This window comes from Ochotona curzoniae, unplaced genomic scaffold, assembly GCF_017591425.1.
Source record: "Ochotona curzoniae isolate NIBS_2020 unplaced genomic scaffold, NIBS_Ocur_1.0 contig_3498, whole genome shotgun sequence".
NCBI lineage: Eukaryota > Metazoa > Chordata > Mammalia > Lagomorpha > Ochotonidae > Ochotona > Ochotona curzoniae.
In genome coordinates this window covers 14,888,577-14,911,336 of record NW_024465885.1, presented here as the reverse complement: position 1 = coordinate 14,911,336, position 22,760 = coordinate 14,888,577, and the positions used below count along the sequence as shown (strand labels likewise).

Below are 22,760 nucleotides of genomic sequence, written 5' to 3'. Positions count from 1 at the left end.
CCCCTGTGCAATTTCTTCTTGACAGTCCTTAATTAAGGAATCACAAAGCACCTATAAAGCAAAACTTTTCACAAAGGAAATATTTATGAAAATGAAATTTAATATTCTTTTCCCAAGCCATTCCTAAAATAAGAGGATACTTCAAAACGTTCACAGAAATGGAATTAAAAGGTAAGTCTGTTTATTGGTGCAAAAACATTTTTGAACTGCATGCATAGCTTTTTCAAAACATGCATTTTCCACAAACTTCTTGAGGTTCCCCATGTGTATTTCATAAGTCACTATCTGGCAAATGGAGCTCCTTTCTTTATTTGACAAAGCCTTTTTCTGCCTGAACAGAATATGTGGTAAAAGAAACAGTCTCTGATCTTGCAGAGATAAGCTCACCCAGTTGAGACACTGGAAGTATTTTGTAATGGCCAATGCAAAGGACAAAATGGGACAGAGCCAGAAGTGAGGATGCAAAACAGCAGGTGTGGGAGGAAGATGGTCAGCATCCCTGTCTAGTAAGACAGTTCCTCATGAACTGTGATAATTGGAGGAAGGAGGGAAAGCAAGACCAGGAGACCAGTGAGAGGGTCATCACAGTCATTAAAATGAAAAATAAGTCATTTGGAGAGAGGATGACAATTGCAGCTAAATGAAAAATATATCAAAGTGGGATGTAATTAATTTTGAATAACAAGAAAGACAGAGACTTGAATGTGGACCCCAATCACTGATTTGACTCACTGGAAGAATGAAGGTTCTCTTTCATGGTCAGAAACCCTAAAGGAAGAGGAAGTTTAAGTTTTCAAAAAATGATTAAAAGAAAGCTATGAAATTATAAGTCTCCTAAGTTATGAAAGCAAAACTCTATGTAGAAAGCTGAGCTACTACTGCAGATGGAGGCATCATAGCGAGATGGGTGATGGTGAATGCATGGCATATGTGAGAACACAAAGACAGGCTCAGGAACTAAATCTAGGTGAGGTAGTTGGGAGTGACCCAAGACTCAGGATTTATTTTCTCTATCACTGCTGTGATTCAGAGGCTGTCATGAGGACAACATTGTTTCCAGGAAATTATTTGTTTCATAATGTTTTAAACAAATTTATATATTTCAAAGGCAGAGGGACAGGGAGATGGAAAGATAGAAAGAGGGAAAGATTTTTGTTTCTACTAGCTTATTCCCCTTATGCCTACAAACCAGGACAGGCCAAAGCTAGAAGCCCAGAGCCAGGAACTCCATCTGGGTTTCTCATGTGAGTTGCAGCAAACCAACAATTGGGCCGTCATCCACTGCCTTCCTAGGTGCATTCGCCAGAGAAACAGAGAAACAGGGGCTTGAGAAAGCACTCCAATGTGGGATACAGGATTCCAAGTGCAGCTTAAAACATTGGACCACATGGCTGCCCTTGCTTATGTGATCTTGGAAGAATTCGTTCATTTGCGCTTCAGTTTTCTTATATAAGAAATGTATATAACCATACCCACCTAATGAGATACTTTATGACCTAAATAAGGTAGACTGTGATAAATCAATGATGTATATTTTATATGTATCTGAAACCAGAAAGCTCATAGAAAAGTAAACCTCTATGTTTTGTTATTACCAGGAGACTAAGCCAAAAACCTAAAGTTATTCTTCTCTTCTCTACTGCCATATCTAAGCTCACTATAGTCCTATGTTTTGGTCAAATAGTTCATATTTTGTGTGCCACAACCATTACTTCACCCTGGAACCATCTTGATCTATGACCTGGATCAGCACAAGCCTCCTTCCTGAGGCCCTTGTCCATCTGAAGTGCTCTCCACACCACAGCCAACTTGATAGTTCCTAAATGGCAAATCTAATGTCATATACTGGCCAGGTAAAATCCTTTCCACCTTTACATTCTGCAGTTATAGTATGCAAAATCATTTTTAATATCAAAAATATACCTTCTTGCTGAACTCTATTGCCTCAATTCTTCTTTTTGAAGAGTTTAGTTTAGCCATAGGAATATGACGTCTTCCAAATAAATCTCTTCAATCCAGTCTCTTGAGCCTGCTAACTTCCACATGCCTTTTAAGCTTCAATTCACTTCCTCACAGAAGCTTTCCTGGGAGAGAGGTCTTCCAACATGCTCCCTTGGTACCCTGTTCTATGTGAAACTCATCATATTCATAATTACTACATTTTATAAAGACCTGTCCAAAAGATGGAGATGTGTCAGACTAATTATATTATCTCCTATTTATAGAATGACAAATAATTTTCTTCATGTGATTAATATCTATTAAAATAAATCAATTAAAATTTGTTTAAAACATATACTACATATAAATATAAGGTAATCAATTTTATGTATTATACTGCTTAGAGTACCTTTCAAGTGCTCTCTCTCAAATCCTTTCATTAATGTACCATGCAATGTACAAAATGATGAGAATGCAAAATATAGGGGCTTTTTATATATGCTTTTAAGTATACATAGCCTTACAGGAAAGGTAAATGAAAGACTAAATCACAAAATAAATGATGCAAGAATAGAAATTCATATAAAACTCAGAAGCATTCATAAATGACTATTCTATGACTATTCTTTTGAAGATTACATTTTGCAGACTATGCAGTAAACATATTTCAGGTTTATCTAGATTATTAAACTCAGTATCCAGATGAATGGACTGAAGTCCATTAACATGTGCTATAAGTTGACATGACAATCACTACTAAAATTGTGTGCTACAAAATCGGAGTGGAAGATGTTGTTCATGAGACCAGGAAAGCTTTTCTAGGGGATGGGCAGAGGGAATTTTTTAATAATAATAGATTTATTTTATTTTTGATAATGTTTACATACTTAACAAGGATGCATGCCCATGTGGACCACTGATTAAGGTGGGGAAGGTTGAAAAATGAAGGAAAGTGGCTGAGATAACTGCCTCCTCTTTCATTTTTTCTTTCTGTATCTTGAGAAAGTGGGGAAGAGGGGGAGAGGGCTGCTCCCGGCGCCCAATGGCATCAGCACCTCAAGGATGAGGAACAGTCACCCAGTGTCATCCCAGGGTTCCAATGTGAAGCATGTTCCAAGGGTACTGCTTAAATGGTTTTGATAGTACTAAGATGCCCTTGATTTCATCGCTCTGCGGTTGAGGAAATCCTTCCAAGGTCCATTGGATGACATAGTCTACCTGAGAGTCTCCATTCACCCAAATATTTGCTCTCAAAGCTTGGCTGGGTGAGTTGTCCCATCTGTTCTGTCCTCCTTGGTACCTGAAATCCTCTGCAGTCCTCAGTGAACTGGTCGTCATGTCCTACATGTGCATCTACGCATGCTGTTCGCTGCACAGGCTTCAACAACTGAGGACACTCATTTCTGACACCTGCACTTCATGGTCAGGCCACAGGTCCTGTGATTTTACTCATGGTAAAGTTGAAGTTCTCAGTCCAATGGTCCAACCAGGGGGTCACCAAAGAAACCTTAACAAAAGTGACTCTTGACCTGAATCCTGTGTGTGCCAGCTGGTGTAGAGTCCAGCTCAGTCCATCACTCGTATCAGCCTATGCATGCACACTTGTGGTTGCTGTCACCTGGTCAGTTCCTTCCCCAGCCCCATTTCATGTGCAAACCAATGGATGCTACACACAGCCCATTATTACCCACCATACATTTGGCCATTATGCACACTACTAGGAACTGTAGTCTAGTTGAGGCTTCCCCTACTAACCCTCCCTGCAGCCCTGGTTCCTTGCATGCTGGTGTTTGCAGCAGACTGGTCCAGTCTGTCCAAAGGGAATTTTTTTTTAAGTTAAAAGGAACTAAGTTCAAATCCCAGCTCTGTCACTTTCCACATATATATAAATCAAGGAAATTTCCTAATCTATTATTTTAAATGTCATCACTCTTAAGGGACTAAATTAATATAAATAATTGGGTCCAGCGTTGTGGTGCAAGGGGTTAAGCTGCAACCCATGATGCTGGCATTCCATATGAATACCAGCTGTTTGGCTTCTGAACAAACTCCTTGCTAATGCACATGGGAAAACAGTAGAAGATGACACAAGTGCTTGAGGCCCTGACATCCATGTGGGAGACTCAGAAGAAGCTCCTAGCTCCTGGCTTTGCCAGTTGGAGAGCCACTGCAGCCATTTGGAAAGTGAACCAGTGGACGAGATATCCCTCTGCTTCTATCTCCTTCTCTCTGTATGACTCTTCAAAATAAATAAACCTTTTAAATTGCATATATGGATCAGTCACTGATTCATGTATATAAGCAAGTATTTGCTTTCTCAGAATAAAAGAAGACTTCAAAAGCTTCATGAAAAACACAGTATCTTATAACTCCATTTTTTCATGAACTTTTTGAAGTACCCCCATAGAACCTCCTTTGCTGCCTATTGTATTTCATATACCTATAATGAGGGGATTGTGACAAAATCAGCACTTCAAAGCTGGAATTTCAGAGTTGTTCTCTAATAGAATTCTATGTTGTTTTCCCCAGCTGCTTTTCTAAAAAGCTATCTGCAGTCATTTTGATGTATGAGGAGTGGTATAAGCATTTTTACACAATCCTGTTTGACTAATTTTAAAAAATTTTGTAAAGCCTAAGCTTCATTGGGAACAAAGGTAGTTTGAAAACAGAAGCCAGTGACACTGTGGGTTAAGCTGCCACATGGAAAGCCAACATCCCATTTGGAATGCTGATTTCAGTCATAGCTGCTCAGCTTGCAATCTAGCTTCCTCCTAATATACCTGGGAAGGCAGTAGAAGATGGTCCAAGTAATTAAATGGCTGTTGTCCATGTGGGAGACCAGGATGAGGTTCCTGCTTGTTGCTTTGGCTTAGCACAGATCTATCTGTTTTATCCATTTGAGAAGTGAACCAGCAGAGAAAATTCCTTCTCAGTCTCAGTCTCTTTCCCTCTCTCTCTCTCTCTGCCTCTCTCTCTCTGCCTCTCTCCCTGCCTCCTTCCTTCCCTCCCTGCCTCCCTGTCTCCCTCTCTCCCTCTGCCTGTCACTCTCCTTCTCCCTTTCCTCTCCCTCTCTCCCTTCCTCCATCCCTTTTTCTCCCTCCCTCCCCCTCCCTCTCCCTTTCTCTCTCTCCCCCACTTCCCTGTCCTGCCATCTCCTTTTTTCACTTTAATTTTCAAAATAGCTTTTTTAAAAAGTAATTTTTAAAAATAAAATGTTCCAGGGCCCGGCGCGGTGGCATAAGTGGTTAAGGTCCTCGCCTTACACGCCCAGGATCCCATATGGGCGCCGTTCTATCCCAGCAGCTCCGCTTCCCTTCCAGCTCCCTGCCTGTGGCCTGGGAAAGCAGTCGAGGACAGCACAAAGCTTTGGGACCCTGCACCCGCATGGGAGACCCGGAAGAGGCTCCTGGCTTTGGATTGGCATAGCATCGGCCGTTGTGCTCACTTGGGGAGTGAATCATCGGATGGAAGATCTTCCTCTCTGTCTCTCCTCTCTGTATATCCGCCTTTCCAATAAAAAAATAATAAAAATAAAATCTTTTTAGAAAAAAATAAAATGTTCCAGCAAATAGATCCCTGAAACACCTGTTACCAGTATTTGAGTGCCTGAGTTCAATTCCCAGCTCTGTCCCATATCCCAGTCTGTCTGAGGCACACCCGGGGGAACAGCCAGTGATTGCTTATGTAGTTTGGTTTCTGTCTATTGCACGGAAGATTTTGAGTTCCTTGCTTCCAGCCTTGGCCTGACCTGGCTCTGGATGTTGTGGATGTTTAGGGAGTGAATCAAATGGAAGATCTCTGTTTGCTTCTCTATTTTTTTTTCTCTCACCTTCTTTTTCTCTTTTTCTCTCTGTCTCTCCCTATCTTTCCCTCTCCTTTTTTAGCAAACTTATTTTTAAACATGAGAAAATTTACTTTGAATAATGGAATATAAAACGAGTAGGAAGAACTCTGACAGGTTAAAATGTTCTATTCAAAAAGACAGTGATGGGATTGTGAGAAATTCTCTAATATTGAAACAACTAAACTAAGCAGTTAACAGGGTCCTAAAGATGTATTAGTGGTCCTTTTGTGTTTGTTTGTTTACAGTGCATCTAACATAAATTCAGAATATTTGAAACATGGTAAATAGTATCTATTGGGAAAAAAATTAAAATTCAAAACGAAAAGTGCAAAAAATGCTTAGATGGTGCTGCAATAGAGTTTCTCCTGAATGTTACTGATATTTGCCTTTTTATGTTTCTCTTGCCAGAGTAGGATGGGGATAGGACTGAATTATGCCTATCTTAATATCACTTTGTTTCTGTTTTCCTACTTGAAATATTGATGTATAAACCCCTTCCTTTAATTATTTCCCAGAGATGTATGAAAAGTATTCATTTGAGTGTCTGAATAGCTCACAAAAAAACACAACTACGTAAATTCTGGATCAATTTAATAGATTTTTAGGAAATTTACAGTAAAGTCATACACTGAAGAGATGAATGACATGCCTGATCTTGTGTGTGATTTCCTAAGTACTAAATACTCACCGTCATCTTTTTGTTATTCTTAAGTATTTTTCTCAGAACTACACAGTCTCAAAGAGTAGACATTAGCCTCAAGTGGATATTTAAAATTAAAGTTTAATGATTTGGGGCCAATACCATGGTGTAGTATGCTAAGCTTCCACCTGCGGTGCCAATATCCTGTGTGGCAGCTGGTTTGAGTCCTGGCCCTTCCACTTGCAATCCAGCTCCCTGATGATGATGAGCTGGGAGGGCCTGGTAGGGCTTGAGCTGGGAGGGATAGGTCAGATTCTGGGGCTCCTGCACCCAAGTGTGAGATCCAGAAGAAGCTCCTGGCTCCTAGCTTCAGGTTGGCTCAGCTCCAGCCATTGCAGATATTTGGGGACTATGCCAGTGAATGGAGGCTATCTCTCTCTGTCTCTGTAAAAACTGCCTTTCAAGTAAAAATAATCTTTAAAAACACATAAATAAGTCTTAATGAGTTAAAACTGACTAAAATGCAAAAGTCTGGCCCTTGATTCTAAAAGCCACATTTCAAGTACTCAGTAGCCACATATGAATAGTTACTACCATATCATAAGAGAGAAAACTTTTGGTCATCAGAGAAAATTCTGTTGGATACTGAGGCTGAATTCTGTTTCTCTATGGCCCTAAGGCACCCACTGATAGAATTTCAAAAATTAACTGACCTTGGAATTTATGAGAGGATGACTTCATAATCAGGTCAGTGTCAGATTGAAGGAAAGCTAGAAGCAAGTGAAGAGGAACTAAATATGCAATCGAGAAGATGGGATGGCAGTTAAAAGAATCCACACTGACATTCTTAGGAAAAGATAAAAAAAATGGTTCAGGAAATCAAGCTTCAGCAGAATTTTACTTGAATTTTACTTACAGGCATTCATCGCATGTAGTTTGCACCAAATACATCAATCTATCCTGACTTTCAGCTGTTCTAATTGAGTTTGAGGTGTTCTCGTTAAATCACACAAAAACTGCTTCTTGAGATTATGATGACACTTACCCTACCTTCTGTAGAGCAGTAACACCTGTTAAAAATGTTTTCTTCCCACAGGCATCAGAAGCTGTTGCAGAGCTACTTAGAATTCTGTCCAGAGCTTTTATATTTATCCTACCTGAGACTATGTGTTCAGTCAGCTTTCATGCTTCCACATGTTTTGTTTTCTACTGCTTGCATTAAAAAAAAATGATTACTGGGTATAGGTGTTATTATCCCTAAAAGTAAGAATATAAAATGTATATGTTTGCCTCCAGGTCATTCTGTCCATTGAAGAAGGTTACAGACTTCCAGCTCCCATGGGCTGCCCTGCCTCTCTACACCAACTGATGCTCCACTGCTGGCAGAAGGAGAGAAACCACAGACCAAAATTTACTGACATTGTCAGCTTCCTTGACAAACTGATCCGCAATCCCAGTGCCCTTCACACCCTGGTGGAGGACATCCTTGTGTAAGATGCATAATGTTGTGATTTTTTTTTTCTCTTGACAATCATAATTCCTTTCAAGCTATAGACAAAAATAACAGGTAGAGCGGTGGGATTGCCTTGGTGACTGTCTACTTGTCAACTTTGTACAAAGCTTGTTTCATTTATCAGCTGAGAAGAAAAATTATTAACATTTTAAAACTGGATCTTTTTAAAGAAAAAAAAATTCCGCTTCTATTTTCCCTGCATCTCTTCTTTTTTTAAATAGCTTTGTTTATACTTTTCCTGTGTGGGTTTTGATATTTATATCTTTTCTTTATTTTCTGGTCCTTCCTTAAGCTGTGTGTGTGTGTGTGTGTGTGTGTGTGTGTGCGCGCGCGCGCACGCATGTGTTCATGCACAGACAAGAACAGACAACAAGGCAATTTGTGAATCAGCCAGAAGCAAGGATGCTTCCTGCTGATATGATCACATCTAGCTGATGTTACTTCTATTCCTAAAGCCAGAAAAGGACAGATGACAAGAAAATGAAAGCATTCATCATATACCATTTTATAAAAGTCTATAGGGTTAAGAAGATCCACTACCCCTCTCGGAAAAGCAATTATAAGAGGAAAAGTCACGGAAAATAAGGCTACCACCTGTGTTCCTAAATGTTATGTTTAAAATATCATGATGTTGAGAAAGCATTTATTTAGGCCAAATAGGACTTACAAATAATCAAAGCCTTTCCAGTTGTTGTCCTGACTCAAGAGATGCTCAAAAGTATAGACGTTTAACTAGAAGTACAGGTTCAAGTCCATGAAGATTTGAGTGACAATAAGGCCAAAGCTCTTCAAGGACTGTTTAGAACAGGCCTCAGTTCACAGCAAAGCATAGAAAAGTTCGCCTGTAAATCACTAATTGGCAGCCTCAGTAAAGTGAAGCCAAGCATGAAATAGCTAGAGATTAAACTATTACTCTAGCCCATCTTCCCTAAAGCAGTCCACCTCAGGAAGCAGTAAGGGGGTGGGGAAGAGTGGAGACACTTTGGGTTTTGTCATTAAAGCATCGGACAGTAATGAAGGAATTTAAAGGAGCAAAAAAACATGATCATATTTGCGTTTCTGACTGTCCACTCTAGGGATGACTCGGACTTCAAGTGTAAAATAGGGAACAAAGCTGAAAACAAAGAAAGCTGTATGATTTCCTCAATCCAAGCCAAAAAAGACTGTGTGGCCTTACATGTAAAATGGAAATAAGCTGTTGATCAGGACATAAAATATGATATTTATTATCAGGCAAGGACAACCCCAGGGACTTGCCCACTCTTTGAATATGGAAGGAAGGGGAGAAAATGAATCAAGGATATTTATGAAACTTCTTTTTTTCTGACAAGTTGGCTAATGATACTACTACTGAGAGGAAAGGGGTGAGATATTACAACAGAAAGGAGCCCATTTTGAGCATACAGGTCAGAGATGCTGTAGCATATCTAAGTGGAGATGATCAATAACTAATTGTTCGGAAGTTGAACATCAGGTGAAAAACGTGGACTGGAGGTACAGATTTGAAGATTAGCGACATGCAGATTGTAAGTGAAGCTTTAGGTGTCATTAAGATAACCCACAGGGAATCTAAAGAATACAGATTAACAGAGGAAAGCTTTGTAACATTGCACAACATCAAAATCGAAGGCATGAATTGATTACAGGAAGCATGCTGAGAAAGAACAGCCGAGGGAAATGAGGGAAACAGAGAAGGAGTCATTTCCTAAAAGGTAAAAGAAAAGAATTTCAAGGAGTAGAATATCCAAGGCTTTGCCAAGCTTCAGTAAAATAAAAAGTGAAGTGTCTGTTGCATTGAGTAATGAGGTGTCAGTTGTTCACGGACAGCTTTGACGAGTGTTTTCCGCGCAGTTGTGTGAGACAGCAGAGGAAGCATGCATATGCCATCAGAGAGAGGAACAATGTGCACTGCTAATTTCATCTTCCAGAAACCTGTCCTTGATGGGAAAAGGGAGACAGAGGAAAGTTTTCTTGGGTTTTCTTGGGTTTTGTTGTTGTTGTTTTCTATGTTTTGTTAAAGGAGACATGGAAATAATTTACAATTGAGGGACAGTAGCTAGAAGAAGGGAACCATAAAGCAAACCTTTATTAGTGAAAGAGGTCGTTGGCATCAGTAAAGTGAAAGAATTAGATCTGGGCTTCTCAAAGTAAAATAGGGCTATCGGACTTCACTATCAGTAGCATCAACAAGGCTGCCTAACTGTCGTATTGCTACAGAAGCAGGCAGGTGAGAGTCTCTGCCTTTTCAAGATTCTGAATAATCATTGTATCGGGAAGTGTAAGTGCAGAATTTCAGATAAGGAAAAGCCAAAGGATGCAGAGGTCATGTGAGGATGGAGGGTGGTGTGTACAGGCCACACGTGTGACTTCACAGGATGTGCGTAATCCTGCCTACCTGACCAGGACACCACAATTTCTGTGACTGCACTGCCACACACAGGCCAGGAGTTGGGTACTTTATATAAACTTGGCAGCTTGATTTGATTCTAAAGTCTAATCCCTGGGAGACCAAACGGAAGCTTTTCTGACTGGTTTGCTATCCTTGTTTCTGACAAAGATGTATGTGCTACTGCCGTTGCTCATATAATACACTTTTGTTTGAGAGGGAGAACAAGCTGAGTCCTCGGGACAGTCCGTGTCGCAGGACTCGTCGAGTTCCTAGCTCCAAAGCAGACCACCCTCCTTACCCCCCAGTGCCTCCAATCACCCTGCTTCTGGTCCCAGAGAATGGGGAGTTTTGAAGAAACAAGATATGCAATAGATTAAAGAGTAGCAAAGTACACTGAAAAGGATCTGGTGTGTTCTGTTTGTACAGATTTGACAGCTGTCCCTCCATCACCAGGTCCCAGAATCCAGTGGTGTGCTCCAGATGAGTTTGGATTAAGGCAACATGACATAGTGTAGAGTTTCATGCTTTACTCCCCTGTGTCTCTCAAACATGTGAAGGAGTATGTGTGTGTGTGGGAAATCCACATCCCCTCTTATTGTCAAACTCTCCTCTGGTTCCCCAACCTCTAGGGTTTCTTTCACACTTCTTTGCTGACATAGCCCTCTCATCTGCTAGATCCCTGTGGGTTTTACTCCGCTTTAATTGCTTTTTTCTCAAGAATTCACCTGAGAAGTTTTTATCCTTTCTCTTGACAGCATAGTACGAGAAAAGGAAATGAAGGTGAAAGGGGAGGGGATGGGAAATACTAAGAAACGCAGTTTAGTAATCTCAGACTGGCATATTAGAAATTTCGTAGACCTGAGGTCTGTAATATTTCTTTGCAAAAGTCAGGGCACCTAATTGGAAGAATGTTGCTCAGAGAAGGCTTCGGGGATGCAGCAGCGGTTCTTACGTTTTTCTGCTGCGAACATTATTGTTCCTGATGCATTCCCGTGGCAGTACTCAGCACTATGTGGCTCCCCACTCTGCCACGTTATTCTTTTGTTACAAACACTATGTTCAAATGTCAGTGGATGTAATCGTTATTATAAATATAACTTTAATTCCAATTAGCTGTAAAAACTGTACAACAGCCATACTAGTATAAAATAGTCAGCTTTTCATATATGTGAATTTCAAACCACCCTTATTAATCCTTCCTTCTGCAATGGGTTATGATTTATAACAACTTTTGAAAGAACCATATGCAACTTGTGGGGTGCCCAACCCTAAAGTAAGGGCCCAGTTGAGGTTGTGAGTTGACCAGCACCTGGATCAGTGTCTGGCCCTGCAATCTGAAATGCCTATGGCCGTCTCTTCCCCAACCCTCAGGATCAATCTTGTAGCTGCTCTCAACCCTGACTTAACTGCCACAGGATACAGAGTTAAATACTCTAGCTGAATAGCACAAAGTGGCTGGTGACCTTACTGCGTACACTCACCGAGAACTACCCTCGTCCATTTTATCCTACAGATTATGGAATACTGAACAATAAAGAAGCCATCCCAAAAGGAGGATGAATGGCACCAGTCTCTGGTAGCCAAATGCTTCAAAAATTGTGCTCTTCCCAGGCCAAGGCACCTTCGAGTAGTGGACCATAGATAGGGATCTGACAGAAGTTTGACTCTTAAGAATTGTAACAACCACCTACCTTAATTCTTCCAAAGCCTTCTGTTGTAATTCCAATTCTTTTAATAGCTACTGTTGAAATTTCAAAGACCAATATTTCAAATACCAATATTTCAAATACCAATATTTTTGTTAAGAGAAAACAACCTAGGCACAGCACAGTAGCCTCGTGATTAAAATCCTCACCTTGTATGCGCTGGGATCCCATATGGGTGCCGGTTCTAATCCCAGCGGTCTTGCTTCCCATTCGGCTCCCTGCTTGTGGCCTGGGAAAGCAGTCGAGGATGACGTTGGGACCCTGCACCTGCGTGGGAGATCCAGAAGAGGTTCCAGGCTCCTGGCTTCAGATTGGCACAGCTCTGGCCATTGCGGCTGCTTGAATTAGTGGACCGAAGATCTTCCTCTCTATCTCTTCTCCTGTCTGTATATTTGACTTTCCAATAAAAATAATTTTTTTAAAAAAGCCTATGTTTTAAAGATTTGTAACATACAAAGAATGAATGGTACTGCCTCCCCTCATCCAGTTAATAATACAACCAGTAAGTCCATTTTATAAATGCAATAACTTTCAACAATTTGAACTAATTTTCTTAATACTTGTTTCCTCTCATTGGAAAGACAGATATACAAAGAGGAGACAGAAAGAAAGATCTTGCATCTGCTGATTCACTTTCTAAGTTACCACAATGGCCAGAGCTAACCTGATCCAAGACCAGAAGCTTCTTCCAGGCCTCCCAGATGGGTGCAGGGTCCCAAGGCTTTGGGCCATCCCCTACTTCTTTCCCAGGCTATAAGCAGGGAGCTGGATGGGAATTGGAGTAGCTGGGACAAGAACCTGTACCCATATGGGATACTGGCATGCACAAGGTGAGGATTTAGCCACTAGGTTATTGCACCAAGCCCCTGAAATAAAATTTTGAAGAAGTCTTGCTAAGTGCTGCCTAGATAATACATAATCAGCTCTTTGCTAAAAGGTTTATCTCCAGATACCAAATAATGAACAAAAGGTTTAATTTGTTTCTAGTTTTAAAAGAATTCAGGTGAGATATTTTATCATCCAAAATTTCCCCCCTGGAAAACTTTCAGAAGTCTTTCACATATTACAGTCAGATGAGTGATTGTGAAAGATGTAAATTTGAAGTTTTGAGGCAAATGTTGCAACAGGGAGAAAAGCATGTGAGGAAAAAAACAAATTTTGAAGATATAGCAGCTTCTTAGTCCTGGGAATCGGTGTATTAAGTGAGATGGCTGTGACTCACATCAGGTCAGTATTACATGGCTTCCATCAAAGTTAAGCAAGCTTGGCTTTAACAAGAGGCATTTCTGTGGAAAGAAGAAACATTGAAAATCATAATAGAAGCAGTCTATGGATTCAGTCTGGAGGATACCTAGTTGAGAAATTGAGATTTTGACTAAAAGTGTTTTTAGTTGAAGCACAAATAAGGCCACGACAGTATGACAGATTTTCCTGGATTGACGATTGTGGGATTTTTTGTTGTTAACACTTTTAATGATACTTTTCATGACCAAGATATAAATATATCTGGACCAGGTTTTCAACTGGGTTATAGAAAAGGTATTTTTTTATTTCATTTCCTTTTATGACAGTTTCATAGACTCTGAGATTCTCCTAGCCCCTCTTCATGCCCTCCCCTCACGATGGATTCCTCCACCTTATTGCAGTATTACAGTTTGGAGAGTGAACCAGTAAATGGAAGATATTTGTGTGTCTCCTTCTCTCTGTAAACCTGCCTTTCCAATATAAATAAATAAATCTTTTAAAATATTTTAAAAAGGAGAAGGAGATAGAAGTTACTGCAAGAGAGAGAGACAGAGAGCAGGAGAACTTTGATCCACTGAGTCACTTCCAAAATGGCCACAATGGGCAGAACTGTGCAAATCCAAAAACCAGGAGCCAGGAGATTTTTTCCAGGTCTCCCATGTGGGTGCAAGGGCCAAAGCATTTTCAGTCATCTTTCACTGCTTTCTAAGGTGCACTAATGGGGAGCCGGATCAGAAGTGGGATGTCTAGGGCTCGCAGTGTTACCCGCATGGAACACTGGCACTGCTGACTGCAGCTTTCCCCCTTTACCCACAGCGCTGACCCCTTAAAAAGAATTTCTAGTGGCTTAGAACATGTTAAAATTTGTTCCACTGTGAAAATGCAGGAATTTAAAGTATATACTCTCACCCATGGGAAGAAGCTGCAAATGCATAATCCTCATATCCTCCAAGCTTCCTCCTCCAAAGCCCAGCCACTTGAATACTATTTTTTTTTAATAGAGGCAGCAGTGAGCACAACAATATAAAACACGGAGGAATATGTGGCAGAAATGAATTTGGAAAATTACACACTCAAGCATTTGTGTAGATTGAATTTTTCCAGTGTTGGAATAGCCATGGTTTCTTTCTTTCCCATGCTATGATAGACATCACTACTCATGCTAACAGTCTTTCCCCTAGGGCCCAAATGCTGCCTCGGTCTGTTTTTCATGACCACATTTTGATACCCATTGTCAATGCATTGAAGCTGGACACAAGATGCAATCTTATTTTTTGACCCTTGTTTTATTTTCTCATTAAAACAAGGCTTTCTTTGAAGTGCAGTGAACAACTTTGAAAGTTATAGGAGGCATATACGGGTATCCTATGCTACCGCTGTCTGTCTCTGTCTCTCCCCACTCCAATGTTTAAGCCCAAGTGTAATATTAAATTTTTTTGAATTTTAATTCATTCTTGCATATATTTTATCAGTTATCAAGAATATTATGAGAATTAGTCTTTTTTAAATTGAAATTAAAATTAACCACTTTTTAAAAATATTTATTTTATTTTCATTGCAAAGACAGATATATAGAAAGGAGGAAAGAGAGGAAGATCTTCCATCCATTGATTCATTCCCCAAGTGGCCACAACAGCTGAGCCAACTCAAAGGCAGGAGCCAGGAGCTTCTTCTGGGTCTCCCACGCAGGTGCAGGATCCCCAAGGTCATCCTCAACTGCTTTCCCAGGCCACAAGCAGGGAGCTGGATGGGAAGCAGGACCACCAGTATTAGAACCGGCACCCAAATGGGATCCCAGCGCATGCAAGGCAAGGACTTTAACCACTAGGCTACCGTGCTGGGTCCAATAATAATCACCTTTAAAAACCTTACTGAAACTTAAAGTCTGACAAAAAATTCACTTTTCCAACGTAGCACTACAGAGTCAGGCTGTTGGCTAAGAAAGATCCTACCTGTGCTTGAAGTATCTGCAAGATACTTGGCATATTTTATGCATTTGAAATTGTAAGCATTTGAATAAAATTGTGCTTTAAAATTTGTAAATATTGAAATTATCTCATTAATTTAACATTAATTTTAGGTGACTATTAGGTTTAATTATATAGAGGACAATGAGTAGTTGAATTTTTCCTTCAAAGGTTAGATGTATTTCGATTATTTTATAGATTAACTAAATCATGAAATATTCACATGAGAGCAGTGATACTCAATAAGATGAGCTTTGCTGTTGTCTAAGTTTTGTAATAATTGTGTATGAATCATTAACCCTATACTACCCAACTTGAATGGTGACTGCCACTTCTGAAACTTCCAAGTGGAGACCAACAAATATTATTACAACATAAGAAACAAGCTAAATAAACAGCATCTTCCTGAATAGATTGATAGTCATTTCAATTAGTTCTAAATCTTTTGAACTTTTTTTAAAAGATTGATTTCATTTTTATTTGAAAGTAGATTTACAGAGCAGCAGAGAGAGTGGAATAGATCTTTCATCTACTGATTCACTTCCAATTGGCCACTACAATTAGAGTTGACCTGATCTGATGTAAGATGTTAAAAGACTTCTCTAGTACTCTCATTTGGTTGCAGAGTCCCAAGGACTTCAACTATTCTTCACTGCTTTCTCAGGCCATAAGTAGGGAGCTTGAAAGGAAATGGGGCAGCCAGGACATGAAGCAGTGCCTATATGTGATGCCAAAAGCAGAAGCTTAGCCTACTGCACCATGGCAGCGGCCCCAGTTTTTTGTAATAATGGAAGTAACTGGAAATAGACTGTGTATCATGATTGACCATCATGTCATGATGGAAACTCTTCTGTAGAGAATTTAAAGTTCAAGGTGAAGTCATTCATGATTTAATGAATTCCTGTAGCACATTTCAGCATTTCCCCAGGTACTACAAAAAACAGAGAGACATAGGAGATATGTGTTCTGCCATCAGGGAGGACTTTTAACCAGATTACATTAAAGGAACTCTCTGTCATATGGATTATTTTCCCTAAAGAAGTAATCCAACTAAGTCAAAAAGATATATGCATACCCTAGGACTACCCAACCACCTACAATAAAAGTAGATTATTTGCAATCTAACTCTAGCTTCAGGAAATTAACAAATTATAAAACATCAGCATAGAAAATATTCTATACTAATTAAAATATGAAGAATATTGAAACATGGAAAATTCACAAAAACATGTGAAACAAAAGCAAAATAAAATAGAATAGATCCCAAGTGTGCTTTTCTCTTAACCATATATAAATGTAAGAACTATCAAAAAAAGAAATTAGAATATTATTGGAAAAACTCTTAGTCATGTCATGGTTTGATATTAAAATGGAATCTTACCTTGCAATAATATTCTTCAAAATATAACCTTTCTTGACTTATTTTCAACACCTCTAAAAGCTCCATTACTATTATAATTGCATGATGAGTATAAAACACAGGACATTTAAGGGTTAAAACCTTCCTTTTTTATAATGACAATATTGATATCTATTGACATCCTAAGAACCTTTTAAGCAAGTACTACTATTATAAACTCAAAGAGCTTGTTGAAATAGAAACACCTTAGCTCAATCTAAGCAATAATTTTTTTACATATTTAGATGTATGACGAGCATAAAAGGACTTTAAAATTTCTTGGAAATTGGAATAAAAAGGTAATGTAAATTTATCATGCACTTTTTGAAGTCATCTTGCATGTATTTATTGCATCTTAAAGTACAGCATTACCATTTTAACAGTCATGTCTTTTATCCAAATTGACCCTAATTTACACCCAGAATTTTCCAATTCTAGCCCCTCCATACTTTTAGGAGGAAAAAAATGAGACCCTCGACCTTCAGACCATGATATGTGCTTTTTTCAGTGGGAGCTGCTGGTTCTGCTGTAGAGTCATTTCTCAGGTGGGCAGAAACCACTAATCACCAAATAGCAGAAATGTCTGCATGCTCAGCAAATCGCAGACTGAATTTATCATGGTGCATGTTTGATAAGAAAGGACATTTATTGTTTAGTAGGTAATATTCCAGAGAATTCACATGCAAATGATGGCGAGCCCTCAAAGTTAGAAAATAGAGGCATTTTTCAACTTCTTTTTAAATTGCTGTGAAATGAAACAAAAGTTATTGCACAGTGGCTGTGAACAATGAGGAGGCCCTGACCTTGCTGAATCAACTGCCAGTGCTGTCGTGTAAAGGCCAGAGAGTAACTAGGTTACTAAAGATGTGTAGAGAGAAAGAAAATTATAGAACTGAACCATCCTAAGAGCAAATGGGGAATGCCTAGAAACAGGAAAGCGGGCCATTTGAGCCATTTGCTATACAGAGTGTCCTCCCAGGACCTTTCCCTATTAAGGATATAAAATCAGTGAATTACAATTCCACTGACAAGTGATATGAAATTTTGTAAGCTCAAGAGTTATTCCAGTGCTATCTCATGAGAGAGAAATGGAAGTCGCCTGCCATTACACGTACAGCAAGAATGGTAGAGGAATATGAAAGAAAAGTCTCTTCAAAATGTTCTTTTAATTTCATTCAGTTCCAACAAACTTATTTGACAAACAAAGGAAAAGAGAGCTGTACTGTTTTAAAATAGGACAATTATTCAATGTGTGGTTCTATTTCTATTAAACACATTGAGGGTACCCTGTCCATTTTGATGTTTAAATACAGCCATATTTCTCAAAGTATATTTCATAGAAACTACTCAAGTAATTTAGGGAAATAATGCAAAAGATAATACACATTTTAATGGAGACGGAGAAGTGCTACAATTTAAAAACCTGCTTAATTGTTCTCCATGGAGATCTTTATTATTTTATCTCTTATCTATGAATTTGTATAATGTCACCATCAATATCACCATCCCTAGAAAAAAGTGAGGTATTTATCAACAATTCAACTATTTATTGGTAAGTGCTGTAACAGTTTTTCAATCACTGCACATGACTAATCTTTATTTCAGGTAAAATCATGAATCATTGTAGTTCTGATTAAAATATACAGATCACAATTAACATCAAAGTTTTTACAATAGCTGAAAAGATTGTAATTTAGAATCCCAAATAATAATTGTGGTAACAGAATTGAGTAGTGCTGAAAAGAATGGCTTAAGGGGAGAAATGTGGACAATGTAGCAGTCAAGCAAAGAAATTTTAGGCCTTAGTTAAAAACTCTGTCCCAAATTTGAAGTGATTTTAATCAGAGTTCTTGGGAGTTGAGCCAACTTCCTGAAACAACCTGAGATCATAAATGGCTTAGGTCCTGGTAACTTAAGAGAAGTTCAAGGGATTTTTCAGGGCAATTTTTAAAGGTAGCATTTTTTTTTTTCACATTCACCGCAAGCTTTAACCTTAAAACTTAACTCATTCCTACTCATACTTAGTAGAACAATACCAGAGTTATATAGCAGGTATATGCTATACGGGTTCACAGAGGAACAGCTCTTATTTCATGTTGGATGATCATGGATGTTCATGTGTTATTATCTGCTTGCTTACATGATTCAAATGTGAAAGGCAAAGAGCATGACAAATTGTTTCAATTCATGGGCCTGGCACAGTAGCCTAGTCTCTGAAGTCCTCGCCTTGCATGTGCCAGGATCCCTACATGTTCTAATCCCAACAGCCCTGCTTCCCATCCAGCTCCCTGCTTGTGGCCTGGGAAAGCAGTCCAACGTGGCCCAAAGCCTTGGGACACTTCATCTGCATGAGAGACCCAAAAGAGGCTCCTGGCTTCTGGCTTTGAGTCGGCTCAGTACCAGGCATTGTGGCCACATGGGGAGTGAATCAATGGATGGAATATCTTCCTCTCTGTCTCTTCTCCTCTGTATATCTGACTTTTCAATAAAACTAAAAATAAATAAATCTTAAACTGTTCCAAATAAGAATGCTTAAAGCTGTGGCTATTCTTAAGTCTCCGTGAATGCTTTTATTCTCTCACTTATAAAAAATTAAAAACAATTAATGGATTTTTCAACAACCTCATCCTGTTTGGAGAGGCAAGATTGGCAGCAATTTCAAAACTGGTGACCTATTGAAACCACTTCAACGAGTATCTCGGAGCACGCCCCACATGCGGGACTTGGGGTGGGTGGGAAATCAGGTGGGGCTTCTCCCTCAATATCCCCCTGTACCTCAGATATATGAAGGAAACAATATGGAAATAGTCTTACCCACTTTCCTGTAGCCCTTGACCCTTTATGCACAAATTAACCATGTAAAGATTGTTAAAATAAAAAATGTTAATAATAAAAAAAAATTAAAAACAGAGTAAAAGGAATTTGGACAAACTCTCGATATTTTGATAAAATAAAATAATCCACAATTAACTTCTAATAAGGAAATTTTCATTAATTAGAAAATATTATACTACTTTTAAAAGATTTGTTGTTTTCCTAATTAATATGAACTCCAATCAAAAAATTTTAAATCTGATTTATTATCCTAGAGGGTATATAACACATAGATTTTACTAAAAGCACTTTACCAAATATTTTTAAGCATGCTAAATATTTTGTAATTAATTTTCATGTATTCTATGAGAATAATGCATTTTATTTCCTGAAAAACATAAATATACCATTGTTATTGTTATGCTAATTTTATTATTTATTCCATTTTTTCTTGCCTTAAACTTTAGCTATTGTGTCAGCTCATATATAACCATATCAACCTCTTTGTCATTTATGTAGAGTTGTAAATATGCACAATATATACCGACATCTTCCAAAAATATCAAACTTGCATTTCTTTGTTTTCTTGGTAGACAATTGTAATTTTTACTAAATTACAAAACTATTCACAATCTCAGTGCCCTTTGTATGAGGATGTAAATGTAAAGAAAAGGATTGTTGTTCACTGCCTTTGAGAACTATGAAAGCTAGATTCCTTTTTCTTATTAATATGACCTGATGGTGATTGTTGCTTGGGTGTATGTCAATCTTCTCATGAAACTGAACTCTATCACAGCAGAACTTACTTTTTCGCAAGTTATATATTCATGTTGAATGTTGGGACAAAAATAGAGGCTCAGTTGATGTTTTTACCATAAAAAGGAGGGTCAGTGAGGCCAAGATGGGGGCCAAAAGGGGCAGGGACTCAGTAGCAAGTCAGAAAGTGGACGTTGGAGCAGTTGATGGTGGCTTACTCTCTTTAGGGGTGATGACAAGTGGGCCCTTGTCTTTAAATCCCCAAATTTAATATTGCATATTAAATCCCCAAATGTAATATGCAATCTTATGCAATACAAAAATAATTAAGCAAAGACAGCCAAAATTAAGCTTTCTCAAGATCTAGCAAATGTAACACCCAGTAGTAGGAAAAGATAGAAAAAGACAAAAGAAACTAAGAATATTGTTCCACCAGGGAGAAGAAGTTGATTAGACAAAAACATTTTGTTTAAAATCACTGGTTTGAATAAGATGGAAATTAAAGATGATAAAGTAGAAGGTAAAAATTAGAGCTGACAAGATTATAAGAGCAAACAGAAAGCTAAGTGATTTTGAATTTTGTTTTAAATAGTCTTTGTGGTTCTTTTCCTTCTAGAATGCCAGATTCCCCTGGTGAAGTTTCCGAATATCCTTTATTTCTTACAGTCGGTGACTGGCTGGATTCTATAAAGATGGGGCAATATAAAAATAACTTCATGGCAGCAGGATTTACAACTTTTGACCTGATTTCAAGAATGAGCATTGAGTAAGTGATGCCAGGATCATTACTGTAACCACACATACCACAAAAAATGATAACATATTCAAATGTTATATCAAAAATACGTTCCCAATGGCTACTCTGTGATTTTCAAACTCTTTCTTCCTGATAACCATTCTAATAGAAGGTAGACATTATATGTTTAATTATTGTCTTTGAAAAATATATTTAATTCAAATAACCATTTAAATTTTAATATTTTCTAAAATGCATATTACTCCTGTTCCTATCATATACTTTCCATCAACACAGTTGTATCACATATTAATATTCTGTGACTAATTCTCATTACCTACATCAAAGTAATACAATATTACATTATTTCAGAGGCTCTTCTTTATACTGTAATGCTCAACCACTCTTTAATGTCTCAAAGATGACTCTCTGCCCAGGCACAATAAAAATGTACATTGTGCATCTTTTAGACAAGATGCTATGATGATTACATTGAATAATATGAAATTTCAGTTTCTTTTAGATCATGATAGAAATTGCAAATGGTTAAATTCAAAGAATTGTCTTCGGATTAAATGCAGTAGACATTATGCCTTCTGCATTGTATGAGCATCTTGCTAATATACTGTGTACTTAAATTATATAACCTTTAGGCATTTGAAATGTTTAAACATTACTTAGATATCTAGATATTAAATTTTTCTCATTTAGTTAAGTTTCAGATGAATGTATTCTGTGGATTCAGAGAAACAAACAGAAAAAAGTAAACACTGAACTGTTCATTTTTATCTCTTCTCAATAAGCTCCACAATTTTTTGTCAAATGTAACATCGTGCATGTTTAGTAGATCTAAATGTTTACTTTCTATCTGTCATACTTAGCAGCTCTCTGTCTCTCTCTCCTTCTCTCCCTCTCTCTCTTGCTCAGTGACATTAGGAGAATTGGAGTCATACTCATTGGACACCAGAGACGAATAGTCAGCAGTATACAGACTTTGCGTTTACACATGATGCACATACAGGAGAAAGGATTTCACGTATGAAAGTACAACACGCACCTGTGTTTTGTGCCTCAGCATTTCTAAAATGAAGGATACCCTCTCTTCTACCTTTTCTTTGGATTCTCCAGACATCACTTCACAAACCATGCTCTCCTGCTCAGACTCTAAGCACATACTTTATGTTTATGCTTCAACCTGGATTTTAACATCATGCTGCCATTGAACCTGTCTGAATAACCCTGGCCCACTACAGATTATCACTACTCAGTGATAAACTCAGCATGGATGTGTAATTTTGTACAGGCAGTATTTGTGTTGGGGATGTATTCATGGACTTAACCAGAAGGAATTTGTCAAGGTGTGGCATTCTTAATGATGCATGTAGAGTTTGATGGTAGATGAGGAAGGAATAGTTGACTTTTCTTTCCTATTTTGTGGTCAAGTAGCTTCCAAATTGTCATAAATATATTTTAGATAATTGTATTCAGTCAACACTATGGGTTGCTTTATTTTTCAATCATTTAATTGTTGGTACCTGATGTTGTTAGAATTATTTGCAGTGATGACCACTGACTCCATGTACTGAATTCTTGTTGGTTGTGACTATGGTGAGAGAAGGGTTTTTGGGAGGTAGAGGGTGAAAAATACTGTGCTTTTCAATCTTGCAAGGTTTGTCTATATTCTTTCTAATTAACTTTATAGTGTTCTACATACTTCATAGTAGAATGTAGTTGAGAGGCTTTTCCCCTCTAATTTTTTACTTACTATAGTATATTTCTCTACTACCTTCTTAAATTTCTCCTGGAAAGA

General features: G+C 38.3%; 1 protein-coding gene across 1 annotated transcript in view; it reads left to right on the top strand.

Annotated features, from left to right (window-relative positions):
• The window catches only part of EPHA6 (EPH receptor A6), a 795,505-nt gene extending 773,513 nt beyond the window's left edge, over positions 1-21,992 (top strand). The window contains 3 exon segments of the mRNA XM_040980604.1: positions 7,722-7,915; positions 20,831-20,980; positions 21,878-21,992. Of these exon segments, the coding sequence (XP_040836538.1) occupies positions 7,722-7,915; positions 20,831-20,980; positions 21,878-21,992 (459 nt within the window).
• The last annotated feature ends 768 nt before the right edge of the window (positions 21,993-22,760 follow it).